The sequence below is a fragment of the Ctenopharyngodon idella genome, chromosome 12, assembly GCF_019924925.1.
Source record: "Ctenopharyngodon idella isolate HZGC_01 chromosome 12, HZGC01, whole genome shotgun sequence".
NCBI lineage: Eukaryota > Metazoa > Chordata > Actinopteri > Cypriniformes > Xenocyprididae > Ctenopharyngodon > Ctenopharyngodon idella.
In genome coordinates, this window is record NC_067231.1 from 21,000,143 (window position 1) to 21,016,890 (window position 16,748).

At 36.3% G+C, this 16,748-nt stretch overlaps 1 protein-coding gene across 1 annotated transcript; it reads left to right on the forward strand.

Moving 5' to 3' along the window:
* Positions 1 to 33: 33 nt before the first annotated feature.
* Positions 34 to 12,425, forward strand: si:ch211-214e3.5 (zinc finger protein 518A). The gene is made up of 2 exons (XM_051913894.1): positions 34 to 2,858; positions 5,469 to 12,425. Exon 2 carries the CDS (start codon positions 5,487 to 5,489, stop codon positions 9,921 to 9,923), a length of 4,437 nt encoding a protein of 1,478 aa, XP_051769854.1. The 5' UTR covers positions 34 to 2,858; positions 5,469 to 5,486; the 3' UTR covers positions 9,924 to 12,425.
* Positions 12,426 to 16,748: the final 4,323 nt, after the last annotated feature.

A 16,748-nucleotide genomic window follows, 5' to 3' on the forward strand; every position in this document is an offset into this window, starting at 1 on the left:
ATCCCACAATGTTTTTCATCACTCTTTGCTTAAAGGTTGTATTAAATGACCCTAGAAAGTAGCAATTGTAGGACTAAAACATTGTTCTGTGTTGAAACATAAAGAAGTTACATACTGTATTTATTTTAGATCAACAAATAAACATAAATAGTGGGTTTTCATATCATACAAGAAAGAGAAAGATTTTAATCTGCACTCAAATTTCAACATTTTGTGATAATCAAATTTGAAAAGATTATGACTTCTGTCATAGGTGTGAATAGGTTTGATGAATCTGTTTACACCTCTTTGATTGATATGCCCCAATCAGTCTATACAATGGCTCCTATAGAGCTAATTCATACCCTTTAACAGCTGTGAATATGCCTTTATTAATATGAATAGACCCCAGTCATAGATGCTTAGGTCTATATGATTTTTTTTTTGTTGACAATAATAAAAGTGTGATTAATTACACACCTATATATCCCAAGCTACTTAGGCTATAAAAAAACATGTCAAAAAGCATGCACTGAAATGCTCTTACTGAAACAATGAATACAATAACAACAACATTTATGTAGCTCCTAATAGTGTTCATTCAACACATACATGTTTCAAAACCTTTATGAGATTTCAGAACAGAGTTCTTCTTTTTGTTCTATTTCAATATAAGAGCTATTAAATCTTTTAAATGATGTACGGCCATAGTGTAGAGCTAAATCTGCTGATCTGTTTGTTTAGAATGGACTGGATTTATTACCTGACAATCCCTGGCTATACTTATTTGAGGAAAGTCTATTTAGTACCTTTTATGAATCTCTCAAAATTCATGTTCCTGATTAAAATCTTTCATATGCTTCGAAATAAATGTAAAATAATACTAATAATAATAAATAAACACAATTAACAATTCTATCATGCATGCAGACTGTTTGAATCTACTTGAATATAGATCAATGTCAGAAATTATTGTTTAAATAAATGGCAATATTAAATCACTACTTAACATATAATATGCCTAGAGTAGAATATTAAGAAATATGTTTGAAAAAATTCAATTCCATAATATTTTCAATATTCATTTAATTTTTGTCACTTTTGGTGACCTTATTGCCCCAAGGCCTGGTAAATTTCTCCTTGGTCATCATTTCTCATTCTGGATCTTATAGCTTATGGCCTACAATTACAAACAACATACATTAAATACAGTAATACCACAAATCTGAATTTTGTAGTAAGTGGGCTGTATGATCTCTATTGGGCAAGTCACACCTTCGTACATGCCACACCTTAATTTACACTCCATTCATCCATCCTCTTTTGTTGTTTGTAACACTTGATCAATTTGCAAACATGTCAAGACAATTTGTAAAACTATTTATAGAAGTATTACTTCACTACAAGTATTACCGACTACTACTTTTAAAATACAATATTTGCAGGTTCATTACCATATTTTTTCAGCATATTACATACATTTTAATTTTCTTTTTGTAAAGGAATCACTGTGCTTATATACAGCTTACAAATAGTTTATGATCACTTTATTGAATTTAAAATATTAAAAATACACAATAGTAGACATTTTATTCAATGCCTGGAATATATTTAATATGCCTAGAACAGAATATTATAAAATATATTTGAAATATATCAGAGTAACATTTTAAATATTTAGATAATTTTTGTCCCAGTTAATTTCTGACCCTTCATTATTTACTCTCTTGGCCTACCTATGGCCTGTAATGACAAACAGCATAAATTACATCAAGTTCTTCTTTTGGGAGCCACAAGTTGCAGTATTTTTCTGAAAAGGACCATGTTTGTCTGATTTGTCAATTCACATCATTGTGGCAGTTATTTAGCTACTTAGCCTACATAAAAACAACAACAACAACAACAGCTTGAAAACGTTTCTTTGATTTGTGTAAAAAATCATGTTTGTATGTAATTTATATTGTAGAACAAAATGTAAAAGCCTTGTATTAGGCTAACTAAAATTGTATTAACCTTCTTTTTAATAATATGTTGTATGAGCATTTGTTACATAAATGTTATATAACTACCATGAAAAAGTAGGCTATATCTAATTCCTCAAATGTGAATTGTAAAGCCTTAAGTTGCAATATAAGAACAATATTTGATTTTTCAATTAACATCACTGTTGTACTTATAAACAACTTACAATAAAACAGCTTGAAAATGTTTGTTTGGTGTATAAAAAAAAGAAGCCTGTGTTAGTGTGAAAGCCTTATGAATTTTTGAATTAACATTCACTGAAGTAATAATTTTACTTAGTCTACTATTGAAATTATGGTTACCCATATATATGCGTGATTCATGATCATTTGTTAGGCTACATAAATGTTAGATAACTACCCTGGAAATGTATTATTATCATCATCTCACTAGCACAATGATTCGTACATATATTTGCGGATCTCAGTGCGCCAGTATTTATAACCTAGTAAACACTATTTTAACTCTATCAGAGTAATGATATTGTAGGTCAAGATGGCGCTTCATGATCTAGAGTGAGTCATGGCGTCCCTAGAGTCTACAAAACAGCAGTATGCACGGCCACTTTTATAGATGGACACAACTGCATCTGAAACAGACCGAAAACTACACGGACTTTACTTAAAACAACACGTTCTATTCCTTAATTAACCAAAGGAAAATTGTATTCCATTTAGAGAATTGGCTTTGAGGTTTAAAAAGAAATATATGTTTGTAAAGACGACCTAATGAGTGTTTCAGGTAATCCATATTCATCCGCTCCGAGTTCCTGCCTCACGCGCATTGAAGGCAGCGGAACCCGGATGGAACTGTCATGGCTGCCGTCACCGACCTGCCAGTCTAAAGAGAAAAGAGAGGTAAATTTCTCTAAACTGCGCCTATTTGAAACAGCGGTTTTAATTAAGACACAATTACATTAATTCCTAATACAACTGTGACTTTTTTGAGTAGTGCGCTCTTGCGTTGACTTCTTTGTTTTTTAATCGTTGATTACATCCAGCGTGGGTGGGGGCGAGTTGCTTTATTTTTGTTGATGTGGATAAATAACATGGCTTATGAGTGAATTACTTTGAGCGACGTTTGTCGATGTGTTCGCTAAGAGAGTAGCGGGATAGTCGGTCTGCATCCAGAAATGCACGGCCATAATTCTCGTGTTGAGTCGATTGACATGGCACTTCCTTTAGTTGGCTGTGCATTGTGCGTGTCCGCGTTGCACAAAGTTGGTGAATGTCAACTTAATTCAAATAACTTTATTCATTCGCAGATGCATGACTTTGTTGTTGGGTGTTGCTGGTTTTGTATCATGTTTTTAAAAAGTTTGTTTGCGCATCTGTAGGAAGATTGAAGTGAAGTAATGAAATTCTGCTGAAAACTTTGGCTAATATAGCAAATGTGGAAAATGAGTAAAGATAAATCAACGTTGTCTGTTACAGATGTGCACGGATATGCGTTTGAGATTTCGATCATGCAGATGAAGTTTAAGCTACAAATGAAACAATGTTCCATGCATCACTTCACATCTTGTTTGTAAAATAGTTTATGGAGGTTATCATATTAACATTAATCCATTTAGTTCCAGTGTTCTTCCAGCTCGTTAGATAGCACAGTAAAATTAACTGCTTGCATTTTCTAAAGTTTTGAAGTTAGTGATGCTGGTCACAGTTATAGCCATTGGAGTCAGATTGCTTAGTTGGTTAATAAGACCCAAAAAATATTTTTTTACTATCAAGATATTGTGCAGAAAAGGGGAATAATAATAGAATAAATTCATTTTTACTTGGTTTCATTTTTGTGACAATGATTTGAAATCTAAAATTTGATAACGTGTATAAATTAGTTATTAAATATTGAATGTTATTGAATTTATTTAAAATAAGTCTCTGGGTTTTCCCAGTGTTCACAAATTTGACCACAGGCATGTTTCTGCTACATGTATTAATAATAGACTCTTTAATAATAGACTCTAGATGTAATAATACTCTTTAAATATTTTGTCTTACATATCTTAGTTCTTTGTGTATCATGACACATTTTACATGCTTGCTTTTGTCTTTTATGTTTAACTTTGACACAGACGCTAATTTTTCAGAGGTGCAAACTAGAATTAAACTGCTGTAGTCATAAGACAATTTACACCAGTCATGTAAAAATGATTACATGAAATCAAAACAGTCTGCATTTTAATATTTGACAACTATGTGTATAATGCATCAACAACTCTTTTGACCACATGTTACAAGTGAGATTAAATTGGTTAATGGCAGATTTCAGATTGTACTAATTGCTGTAGAATTGTTGGATCACATATAAAATTTGATTTGATAGATATTGACAGATTTCTAAATTATTACATTTCAACAGGCTACAAATGTACTTACAGTTGAATTTGCATTTCTTAGGGTTAGACTTGGCATTCTTCACAGTAAACATTTCAGATAGTATTGTGTATTAAACGATATTACAGCAGTTGTTGTTATATGACCTACACTACATCACATTTGTGAACCACAAATGAATGGAAAGTGCTATATTCTGCACAGTAAACAGTGTACTGCTCATTTTGGAAAATGTAGTGGATCGTCCAATATTTTATACATACAGAAAATTTGCATGCCATGCACTGTGTACACGCTATAAACTGCTGCAGTAGTAAGGGTAGTATGATAGTATGCTGTTCTGAACATCTCTTAAACATATAAAAATTGTGATGTGTAGGTCCACATGGAAATCTACAAAATGCTCTGCAGATTTTTACAGAATTTGACCAACCAATAATCACAAAATTCTTCAGATCTTATGCCCCTTATCTGTTTATTTATCAGATATTGTGTGGATTATTTGATTATACTTTGTTGATTATAAATCTTTTTTTCTTTTCTTTTCTTTTTTTTTACCATGTTTAAATCCATTCTGGTTAATATTCTCCAAAATTGGCACAGAAAATGAAAACTAACTCCATTTGGGCTCATAATTATTACATTTTTGCAACATTCATAATTAAAAGTTTTTCATACTGCTTACTTTGTAGTATATTATTTGCTGTAAAGGGCTATAATGTGACATCCAGTTTTTCCGGATGTAAGCAATTGAGGTGATTGGCATTAAAATGTTTTCTGCTTTCTTGATGCAAACTCTAAGACAACAAGCATGAAAGGCAGGAAGATGTTGCCTGTCATTTTTAAACAAATACTAGTATTGTAGACTTCGCTGGAGAAAATATGTAGTCTATAGTAAGTCATTTTGTGGAAAAATTACTTGTAGTGGAAGTTAAATTATTTGTGTTATACTTCTATACTCAACATGTTGCATATGTTTTTTAAAGCATAAATTAAAGCATAGTAGCTCTTATAAAATGTATTTAATAGAGGTCTTTTTCCTTAAATGCTGTAATGCATTAACTGTACAGTAGTATTATTCACATATTACAATATAATAATGCTTGTTTGTTTTTGTTTCAAATATTGTAGGAGCCTTTATTCTAAAGCATGGAGGTTGACCTGACAGCATCAGATGATCCCCCTGAAAGCCATGACCAGAGCCAGGATGATGATACCTTACTGGACCACACTTTGCCTCTCGAGTTGGCACATCAGCTTCCAGATACAGCCTCTTGCAACGAGCATTGTGACCAAGATGAAACACCCCCTGAGGAATCAGCCACTGATAATCTTCACAGCAAAGCTTCTGGAAAGACTCCATGTAAGATGCAGCAGGGTGCAATCTTCTCTGGAAAAATACTGAGTTTTTGTTGCTCTGAATGCAAAGACGATACCACTTACAGCCCTAACGACTTGCTGAAACATTTTCAAGGATCTCACAAGGGAACCCTTCCAACTTATCCTTGTGATCTGTGCTCGTTTGTCACCAATGAATTCTCATCTCTTCAGCGACATCGCATCGGACATCGAAACACTTTGGTCACGTGCGAGATTTGCAACGATGGGGTGCAGTATTCACTTCTTTTGCTCACCAGGCACTTTACCAACTGCCACAGCCGTAATGGACAGTTTCGCTGTAAAAAGTGTGAGTTCTCCACCAGAGATGCAGGAACCTTTGTTCAGCACACCCATCATCACAACGAACGTAATCACAAATCTGTGAAATGTCCACATGGTAGCCCCACACAAGGAGATCTTCAGAAGCATACCTTGGTGCATTCTGGGACTTTTCCTTTCTCTTGTCAGATTTGTGGATATAGCGCAGCTCGCAAAGAGTACCTGAACAAACACCTTACAGTGGCACACGGTGAGGAGATGAACAAGAGGAGAGCAAATGAGGACAACTCTGGAGTCAATTCATCTGGACTAAAAATCCTGCTTAAGAAATCTCCACCAGTTGGAGGATCCAGAGAACCGCAGTGGATGTCAAAACTTAACTCACTCTCTGGTGTAGGTCTGCTCGATCATAACGGTAGGTTGTTTCATCCTGAAAAAACCTTGGAGGAGACCCAGCAGTTTCTTGAAAGAGCTGTTGGGGTTAAAAAAGAAAATAATAAATGGACAAAGTCTCCCGTACAAAGCGAGCCACAAACTTTGCACCTTATTCCGTCAACAACGCCACAACCAAAGTTACAAGAGCATGAGATTAGTCCAGGAAGTCCAGGACTTCTGAATTCAACCAATAGCAATGGACTGACTGTTCTTATGGTGAAAAATAAAATATCTATTCCACCAAACTGTACCACTAAAGTCATGGGCTTTAAGATAGTAGATGGTAAAAAACATTTAGTTCTAAAAGTCATACCGACAAAACCAGAAGACTCCACTGAAAATGAGCTTTCTGATTCACACATCGGTGAAGATGAAGATAAAACAACCAGCAGCCCCTGCTCTTCATCTTCTCCAATCTTAGGATCTCTCCTCAGTTTAGAGTCTGGAGAATCAAATGAGCCATCTTCAATAAAAGAAGAGTCACCAGAAGTTGAAAATCACATTGGCAACCATCTCCCCCTGACAGATGAGCACAAAGTTAGCTTTATGATTGCAAGTAAGGCTTGGCAGGTTAATAATGAGGATACAGAAGTCTCATGTGGTGTTAAAGTACTGTCTACAGCATCAAAAGATGCTGCACTTTCCCTGAGTCAGAGCCACCAATCGAATGGGAGGTCATCACCTCACCTTCATGAGGTATCTTTCCTCTGTTCAAGTGAAAAAAGCTACATTGATAATATCCAGACAGCAAATCCAGCCGCCTCACCTCATGTTTCAAAATCAGAGCTTCCCTCTGCTGATTCTGAGAGCACACTCTCTAATTTGCAAATTGGTCAAGTAGACTCATCTGAATATGAGGCTACAGCATTAGCTTCAGTTATGGATCAACATTCAGGATTACAGTCACCTGCTGATGCAACCACACATCCTTCCTGTGACTCTTCCAATTCAAAATCTGAGCCTGAAATGTCTGCAGATGACAAGTTCACACATGTTGATATCCTGGAATCTAAACTTCCAACTGCAGATGCAACATTTTCTGTGCTGTCAGAAGAACCTTTTATCCAGGAACCTCGATTCAGTTCAGTGGCTCCAGAAGGGCAGGATTCTGACAAAGTTGAGACATCTTTTTGTGAGATGACTGACATTAAGACCTCTAACGCAAAAGTTGGAGAGAGCCTTCAGTTTTACCCAAATGCTCCTTCTGACTCAAGTAAGACTAAAGCTTCAGACAGTGTAGTTGTAAAGTTCTCTGAAGTAACTAAAAGCAAAACAACTGAGGCAAACTCAGAAAAAGAAACTAGTAAAGGTGCATCACCCGATGCCAAAGATTGCAACACAGAGGTTGAAAATAACTTTCTCAATTCCCCAAGTCAAGAGGTCTTTAGTTTCCACAATTATTCTAAAGATTCCTTCGGGAGCTCTCCTGATTCATTGCAGCCTGAGGAAGACTCACTGGAGGGGCTGGAGGAAGAAGAGTGCGAGGAGGATTTTGGTGACTGGAGCTTAACTTTGCCGGCATCGCCTCCTCTTCCAGCTGAAGAAGATAGCAGGGCAGTGGCTAATGAGAGGGATCCGCTCTCTGAAAGTGGAGAGAAAGCATTAGAGCGAGTGTCAGATAGTGATATCGAGGTAGATGAGTGCATAGCTACTGTTGATGATTCACTCATTCCTGTGCTTCCGGAAAAAGGAGTAGAAACAGCTTGTTCATCAGCATCAGAGAAGAAACCGGAAGGCATCACATTTGCAAGCGAGAACACAGCGGCAAGCTTGACTAGTGCAGCTGTTTTGGGCAAGATACTTGAAAAGCACTCTGATGCCATTATCAGCCAGCAGCTTGAGAAAGAGAGAATGAGGACTTCAGCTACAGGACAAGAATCTGTTAGGCCGACCAAAACCACACTTCGGATTTTGCAAACACCTGAAGGAAAACAGCAGATGTTCCTTCAAACTACAGACACTCCATATGCTGTGCCAGTTCAGCTGAAAAGTGGGGCTGGGTTCAAGCTGATTACTAAGTCCAGTTCTCCCAACATTAATGTGTCCTATGTGAAACCTGGGATTGAGACAGCCAGCAAGACAAAGGGAGTAGCTCTGACTTTAAACGGAGGCAGAATTGGCATGTCTGCGCAAAGTTCAGGTCTGGAAACTAAAGGTCAAACGTCTATCCAAATGGCACCGAGCGGCAGTGGAAACCGCTACTTTGTCAATGCTGCAGCTCTTAAAGCATCTTTTCTCTTGTCAGGTGCTGTCAAGTCCTCATCCGGAGAACAGGCGACCAACGTGCCACAGACTTGTTATTTAGTTCAGAGACCAGTCCCTGTTACCCCAGTTAGTAGCGAGTCAAATGGTCCAAGTTCTAAGACTGTGCTTGCAACTCGTCCTGTATTGGCCATGCCTGTGAATTCAGCAGATAAAACCAGTCCCTTGCAGTCTGGGAGACAAGCTTACCTGGTTAGATACATTTCTCCGGCTAAGTCAGGTATACTTTTGAACAATTCAGATGGGAAAACTTTGAACCAGGGCAACCAAGTAAACGAGGCTGGCAAAAACAGGGTATTCCTTAAGATAGTTAGAGGTCCCAACGGCACCAGATTTCTCTCCACCACTCCATACACCACATCCAAAAAGTCAGTATACCTTGCCACAAGCTCTTTACAGTCACCTTGCTTGTTAATGTCTTCAAATAAATCTTTAACCAGCGTGTCGGGAGGTCTGAAAACCTCTACTAATTCCCAAGGTCTCACTCATAAACTCGTCCCAGCATCCCAGCTTAAACATATTCTACCCCAATCCAATGTTCAAATCAAAAGCAGGGCTGATCATGATGTAGCATTACAGAAGTTGCCACTTGTTCCCAGTCCCATCCGTCCACGAAGCCAAAGGAAACGGAGCCGAAGGGCTTTGTTTGAGGAAATGCTGGAGCGCTCCTCCAAAACGAGGAGAATCTCAAGCAAGTCGGCTGAGAAAGATGCTACCTCAATTTGGGAGCCTGTTGCGAAAGATGCCGTGAGAACGCTAAAGCTCTGTCCCTTTAGTCCACTTCAAGAAATCAAATGCCCCCGTCGAAACCAGCCTGTGGTTGTGCTGAACCACCCAGATGCAGACATTCCTGAAGTTGCTAGCATCATGAGGTCAGTGAACAAATACAAAGGTGAAGTTCTCAAGGTGGCACTGTCCCAAAGTACAGTTAAAGCCCTCTCTGAGTCTCCAAATACACTTTCAAAGCAGAATGCTTCCAACGGAAATGGGAGCGAAAGATCAAGGTCATTAGGAGGCACTGTTCAAGAGAGATTCATACTGAAACTAAAGTTAAAAAAGACTAGCAGAAATAAGTATGAGGTGGTGAGGTCCTCATCTGCTGGTTCAGAGCAGCAGTCAACATTTTGTTGCTGGTTTTGTGGCCGAGTTTTCAACAACCAAGAGGACTGGATCGGCCATGGTCAACGGCATCTAATGGAGGCAACAAGAGACTGGAATAAGCTGTTCTAATGCAACTACAGAGCCCCTGGATTGGGCCAAATGCCATCCTTCATTGTAGAAAACAGATTTTTTTTTGTAATCTTTTCTTTTTTTTTAATAGTACAGTAAGATACAGTTAACCTGTTGATATTATTTTTCCATAGATTTTTCTCCAGAAGCTTTTAAAGGGTATAGTGTTATAGAGAAGAGTTTGGTACCTGAAACAAGTTTGTATGTAAATAATTTTCACCCTTGTATATTTAAGTCGAAACCCTTGAGTATGTATAGAATGGAACTGTGAAAACTGGACACACTGTATGTTTATGGTGCAAGCAAGAAGATCACTGGTATAAGATGGTGCTGTCTCTTATAGACCTTTTTTAATGCCGACAATTGAACCAATTTCTCAGGTAATTCCATAGTCTTTGAATGAGTGAATGGTCCAGTTGATGAAGTAATTATCTTTCATTCTGAAGCTGTGCTTGATTGTAGATTTAAACATTATGTACCATTTAAGTACAGTTTAAATTGTCTACATATGTCATACCTACATCACTGAACCATACTGATTTCACATTAATGTCCTTTGGGGTTTAGATATTGTGAAAAGTTCAAAATACATTGATCTGCAAATTTAAAGAGATAGTTCACCCGAAAATGAAAATGGTCATTTAGTCACCCTTGTGTCATTCCAAACCCTTTGTCTTTTTGTTCTGTGGAACACAAAAGATGGTATTTTGAAACATTTCTTTTGTGTTTTGTTCATACAATGAAAATCAGTGTAGTTTAATGTTGTTTTGGACCCCATTGGTTTTCATTGCATGGGCAAAAACTGGAAAAAACATTGTTCAGAATGTTCCACAGAAGAAAAAGTCATACAGCTTTGGAACGACACAAGGGTGAGTAAATGGCTATTTTCATTTTGGGATGAACTATTCCATTAAGTATTATTTTAGAATATTGCCTAAAAACAAGCCCAACTGGTTCCTGTGGAAACCATCCTTTTGAAATTATGTGTCCTTTGAGGTGGTTTGCCATTTAATACGCTGAATTTGTTCTCATGTTGTTTCTTAGGGTCAGTTATATGTTTTGCCTGTAGCATTCATCTCCCTTCATTACAACAAATCAGAGCCGGTGTCCTTTCAGTAGCAATAATGGACTTTATAATAGTTGGAATGTTTTTCTCTGTAAAGATATGCTGAACCTACATGTGTTAGTTATGGCTTTGGTGCTTTTTGTTGTCCTTTCCCTTATTCGAAATGAAGAAATGCACCTGTAAATGTACTATTATGCTTTACTAAAAAAAAAGATAAAACAGGATGTATTGAGATGCAAGCCAACAAACCTCAAACAGCCAACCAAACACTAACTGTATTTTCATTTTCTGTGATACTTGAGTGCCTCATTCTGCCTCAAAGTTTTAACAAGAAGGTCTGTTTCATTTCATGGTAAAGTCCACTTTTGTAAGATTATTGTGTGTTTAGCAGAGTTCAAAGATTAAGATTGACCATTCATTTGCGCTAGACTACATTGATTTTTGTTAAACTGATTTGTAAACCATTGAAGCAGAAGTTGAGAATTCCTTTTAAACTATTTTTGAGACACTATTTTCTCATTGATAGCCCCAATATCAAGAATGGGTTTCTGTCCCATATGAACAACTGTTTTTGTTAACATTAAGTATATCCTTTACATTAAAAGAATGCTTTACTAGACATTTGATCCAACTACTGTTTGTCAACTCAGTTAACACTGACCAGAAGTGATACAGTGTACTCAATGGTGCTTTTGAATTGATCTGTCAATCTACTAATTTTTGAGTTTCTTTTATAGAATTTCTCTTTAAATCTAGATAAACGCCTCACAAGTGCTCTGATCTGCCACGCTGAAGTCTCAATGAGAAATCTCTGTAATTGTAAGGACAGATGTATTAATTTGTCTGTGTATATTAATTGTTTTCTGTCCATTGTGCTTGAAAGAAGCTTTGATGGCAGAGAGGTAATAATCCATCCTTGATTTAAGTAGCGAGTGTTAAGTGTATTATAGTTGTCAGGATAAATCAGTGATTTCTCTGTAGCTTTACTTTCCCGTGTTTGGTCCTTTAACTGTTTCTAACACATGAGAACTAATAATGTTTTATTTTCAATATTCACTCAGTATGTACGTCACCCTCTTTGTGACATGACAATCACTGTTATACATGTGAAGTAGTGGAATTGTTTATGCAAACCATAACAGTTGGCTAATATTCAGCTCAAATGGCCCAGCTTGAAACAAGTAATGTTATGCCATGAATGAGCAAAAATATAGTCCTCACTCAGACACCTGTCAACCAAATAATGTTTGTCTTGAGGCAAAAATGTCCTTCCTTTTTGTTGTAAGGCCCATGTCACACAGGTTTTATTGAGATCTGAGAGACAAGTTTATTTTTTTATGCTAAGTGCCTAAAATGTGATGCACCAGGTTGACACTATATTGTACTGTATTTACCTCCTTGCAGTTCCTTCTTTAATAAATGTAAATACCTTTGAAGATGATGGGTTTTTTTTTTATGACTTTAAAAATGTTTTACAGTTTTATTGCCTCTGGGGTTGGTATTTATGTGACTCTTTATCTTGAAGATGGAGATGCTGTGAGGAAGCACTCACCTCTAGGTGGCAGTATTGCATTAAGTTAGTAATTTAGTACTGCCTTTATAATGTCATTCAGAGGGTGTTTTACTAGCACATTAGCACAATATTGACTTCATTGGTATTCAACAGTATGATGCAAACACAGGGGTATCTTTATTCTGGTAAGAAACATTCTCAACTCCACTTACTCTTTTGCCTTCTCATTCAAAATAGCAAATGTATGTTTACCAAAGCATTATTTGCTGGGATGTCTAATAGTATTAATCTAATAGTATAAATCATTCACTTAATTTTCAAATATATAACCAAGTTGTAAATTCTTAATCTGTCATGCATCTAAGAGAACTTTATGCTAATCTGTGAGCTACTGTGTATTGTAACAAAACCACTCCCTATATGGACAACACAGCAGCTTGTAACTTTGCACAGTTAACTTTTATTGTGTCTTTAATTGTTATAAATTCACTCATCACTTTGATATTCTCTTAAAGGGATAGTTCACCCAAAAATGAAAATTCTGTCTTCATTTTCTCACCCTCAAGTTGTTCCAAACCTGTATAAATTTCTTTGTTCTGTTGTACACAAAGGAAGATATTTGGAAGGTTTGTAATCAAGCAGATCTCACCCTCCATTGGCTACCATAGTAGGAAAAAAAAAAAATGGGGCGAGTCAATGGGGGCGAGATCTGTTTGGTTACTGACATTCTTCCAAATATCTTCCTTTGTTTACAGGTTTGGAACAACTTGAGGGGGAGTAAATGATGACAGAATTTTCATTTTTGGGTGAACTATCCTTTTAACAGCTACATATTAGTAACTCATTCCTAAACTAAAAAATTGTATGTCAATTTGTTGTGGTAATCAATTTTAACACGAGGACCAAGTTGTCACAAATGGAACCTGCCATTACACCACCTAATAAAGGCTTTTCAGCATAATGTAAAAAGTAAAACTATTATGAAGCACAAAAATGATGAAAAAGCAAAATGCAAAAGATAACCTACTAAAACATCACATTATTGTTTGGGCCAACAAATACTGTAATTTTATAAATTCTAAATATAAAAGTTGCCTTCATTATATACTTGCCTGAATGTGTGTAAGTGTGGTTTTGTGTTCCTTTGTACAAATAAGACATTGTAATTAAAATTAAAATAAATTCGAATATGGTTCTGAAACCAACACAAAACCACAGCTATGCATCACTGGGCTTTTGACTCAAAACTTGAGATAAATTTTGACAGCTAGCCCTAGTCTCTCCTATAACCTGGACTATTTTGTGCAATCTTTGTGGATCCTGTACTATGAAGAGTCATGCTACAACCCTCTCTATCCGGTAAAGCTAGTGTTGATGTTACATATCACATTAAACAAGAGAATCTATATAGGCTATGTATACAGTTCAACAGTACATGACACTCCAAATTAATGTATTTATTATACTATTTAAGATGCTGTCCCATACACGCTCTAATTTACTAGGCCTGGTTCGACTTTCACCTTCATTTTCATTAAGGCTATGTCATGATAATGAGGGCAAAATCTCTACCCAGGCTACGATTTGCCGTGAGTCATTATCCTATGTCACGATGAGGATATCTGAGATGCGTAAATGGGGCGTTGTATCAGGAGAGACTTATAGCCTCATGAGCGGATCACATGACACCCACAATCAAAAGGATCCCAGATCTGAGACTGACTGTTTAGTCTGGGATCAACTGATTGATTGTATGTGCTGGCATTCATTGCTGGGCTTCAGAAAACCTGTGGACCATCACTGAGCAGGAAAGTGAGAGACAGGTCCGCTCGCTTTGACAGGATTTAAATAGGTCAGGCTTGTACCAGAGCTGTCTGCAGACTGCCTCTGACTTCCTACCATTGAAATGGTTCAGGCCATGGAATGGCCTGCGGGAAGGAAGGATGGCAGCCCATTCCACGAGAAATGAAGCATTAACACACAAAGATAATAAAAGCAAGGAAAAAGAGAACAGACTTCACTGATTAAGCTATTGTTATAGTCACCATTTTGTTTCACTGTTCGATGAAACAGATAAAGACAAATTCTGCTGTATTTAAACTTCCATTTAAACAAATTAACTAGGATATTTATTAGTAGTAGTAGTAGTATATATTATATATATATATATATATATATATATATATATATATATATATATATATATATATATATATATATATATATACACACACACACACACACACACACTGTACATACTATACAAACTATGCTTAACCTCAAAGCTATTAAGATGAAAAAAATCTCACAAATATTGCAGTTCAGATGAAGTCAAGATTAATAAAAACCTAACTAATCAATAAATGTTCAATAAATAAATTAATTATGGGTGATGGTGGGGGGTGGGGCATCTTACCCTACATTTGACATCATATAGTCATGAATTCCAAAACGTTTAAAAAAAGAACCATCCTTACATTTTTAACAAAGGAGGCTATTTATAAGATACCTGTCCACTTCTCCAGCTCACCACACTGTTCTATTCCTATCCTGTGCCATCCCCCGCCTATGGATCTATTTATCCTCCTTCCTCTTCAGTACCTCATTTTCACTGCTCCCTCCCACTCTCTCTTTCTCTAGTTTGTCATCTGACTTTCAGTTGTACGTTCTGTCCATTACCACTCAAACCAAAACCAGAACATCAGAGAGTAACCGCATGCCCGCATCTATATAAGGCACAAAATAAATAGGTCACAGTCCCATGAAACTCTAAATAAGTAATGTCAAAGGGTGAAGTAATTGTAATTTTTTTAGTGGTACTCAAATACTATGTGATTCTCAGTGCTGTGGACTGTCATATAACCACTAAGCAGTGTCAGCATGAATTGGAAATTGTGAAACGGCTTATCAAAAAAGAAAAGGAAAAAAAGTAGGGCAAGACTTGATTTTGTTAATGAGGAATTGATTGGATATCACAAAGTTGCAAACTAGATGGAGGCAGATCTGAATGCAAGTTTTCAAACAGTTGTGAAGTGACAGAATGCAGGAGGGGAGGGACTGAAACTTGTAGCCATTGGGCCCATTTGCCCGTGTACACGTCATCAAACAAGAGATGCATCATTAAACAAGAGATGCGGGGTTAGGAGGAGACATGAATTTTAAAAAGAATAAAGATGTGTACAAATAAATCATTTGTAATAAATGCTGCAACATTCCATAAAAAAAAAATTGTCAATTACATTGTGACATTTTTTAGTTTTAGACATACTATAAAAAAAAAAAAGTAAAAAATTAAATGATTTTTTTAACGTATATAATCTAAATAATATATTTAGGAATGATCTGAATAGTGTGTGTTGGGGTGGGGTATTGCATGACTTAAATCTCATTGAGCAGTTATACGAATATTTCAAAGCACAACATAACATTTAAGAAATGTCAGTTAATCAAGCATTTTTTAAATAATAGAACTTAAAAATGACATTTTTGCAGCTATGTCATACATTAAAATGCATATTTTGGACATCAAACAGAACTTACAGAACTATGGGTTGGTGGTGGAGCTTGATTGGTCATTCAAGGTTTCTGTGAAAAAAGACTAAGAATCATAAGGTCTGACATTAGGAATACACTAAACGTTTCTTAAAGGGATAGTTCACCCAAAAATGAAAATTTTGTCATTACTTACTCACCCTCAAGTTGTTCCAAACTTGTATGAGTTTCTTTCTTCTGTTGAACAAAAAAGATGATATTTTAAAGAATGTTGGTAACCAAACAGTTGATGGCACCCATTGACTTCCATAGTAGGAAAAAAAAAAATACTATGGAAGTCAATGGGCCATCAACTGCATGATTACCAACATTCTTTAAAACATTTTTTTTTTTTTTTTTTTACAGAAGAATAAAACTCGTACAGTTTTGGGTAAGTAAATGATGACAATTTTCATTTTTGGGTGAACTATCCCTTTAAATGTTAATTGTTTTTATCCATTTAACAACATTAACTTGTAAAAGTCAAAGACTACTTATATTTTTGCACACAGATTGCATATAGCCAGCTGCTCAGATACTTTTGAAATGGTGAATGGTGAGTACAAGCCTGCGGGGTTAGCATTTGCGCGTTAGTTCCGTCAAATGCCGAAGCGAGCAGCCTTTGGTTTACGTTTTTCGAAAAAAAAAAAAAACCACTAACCGGTCAACCGGTCTCCCAGCCTGACCAGCTAAGGCCAGCCGGACCAACTAAAGA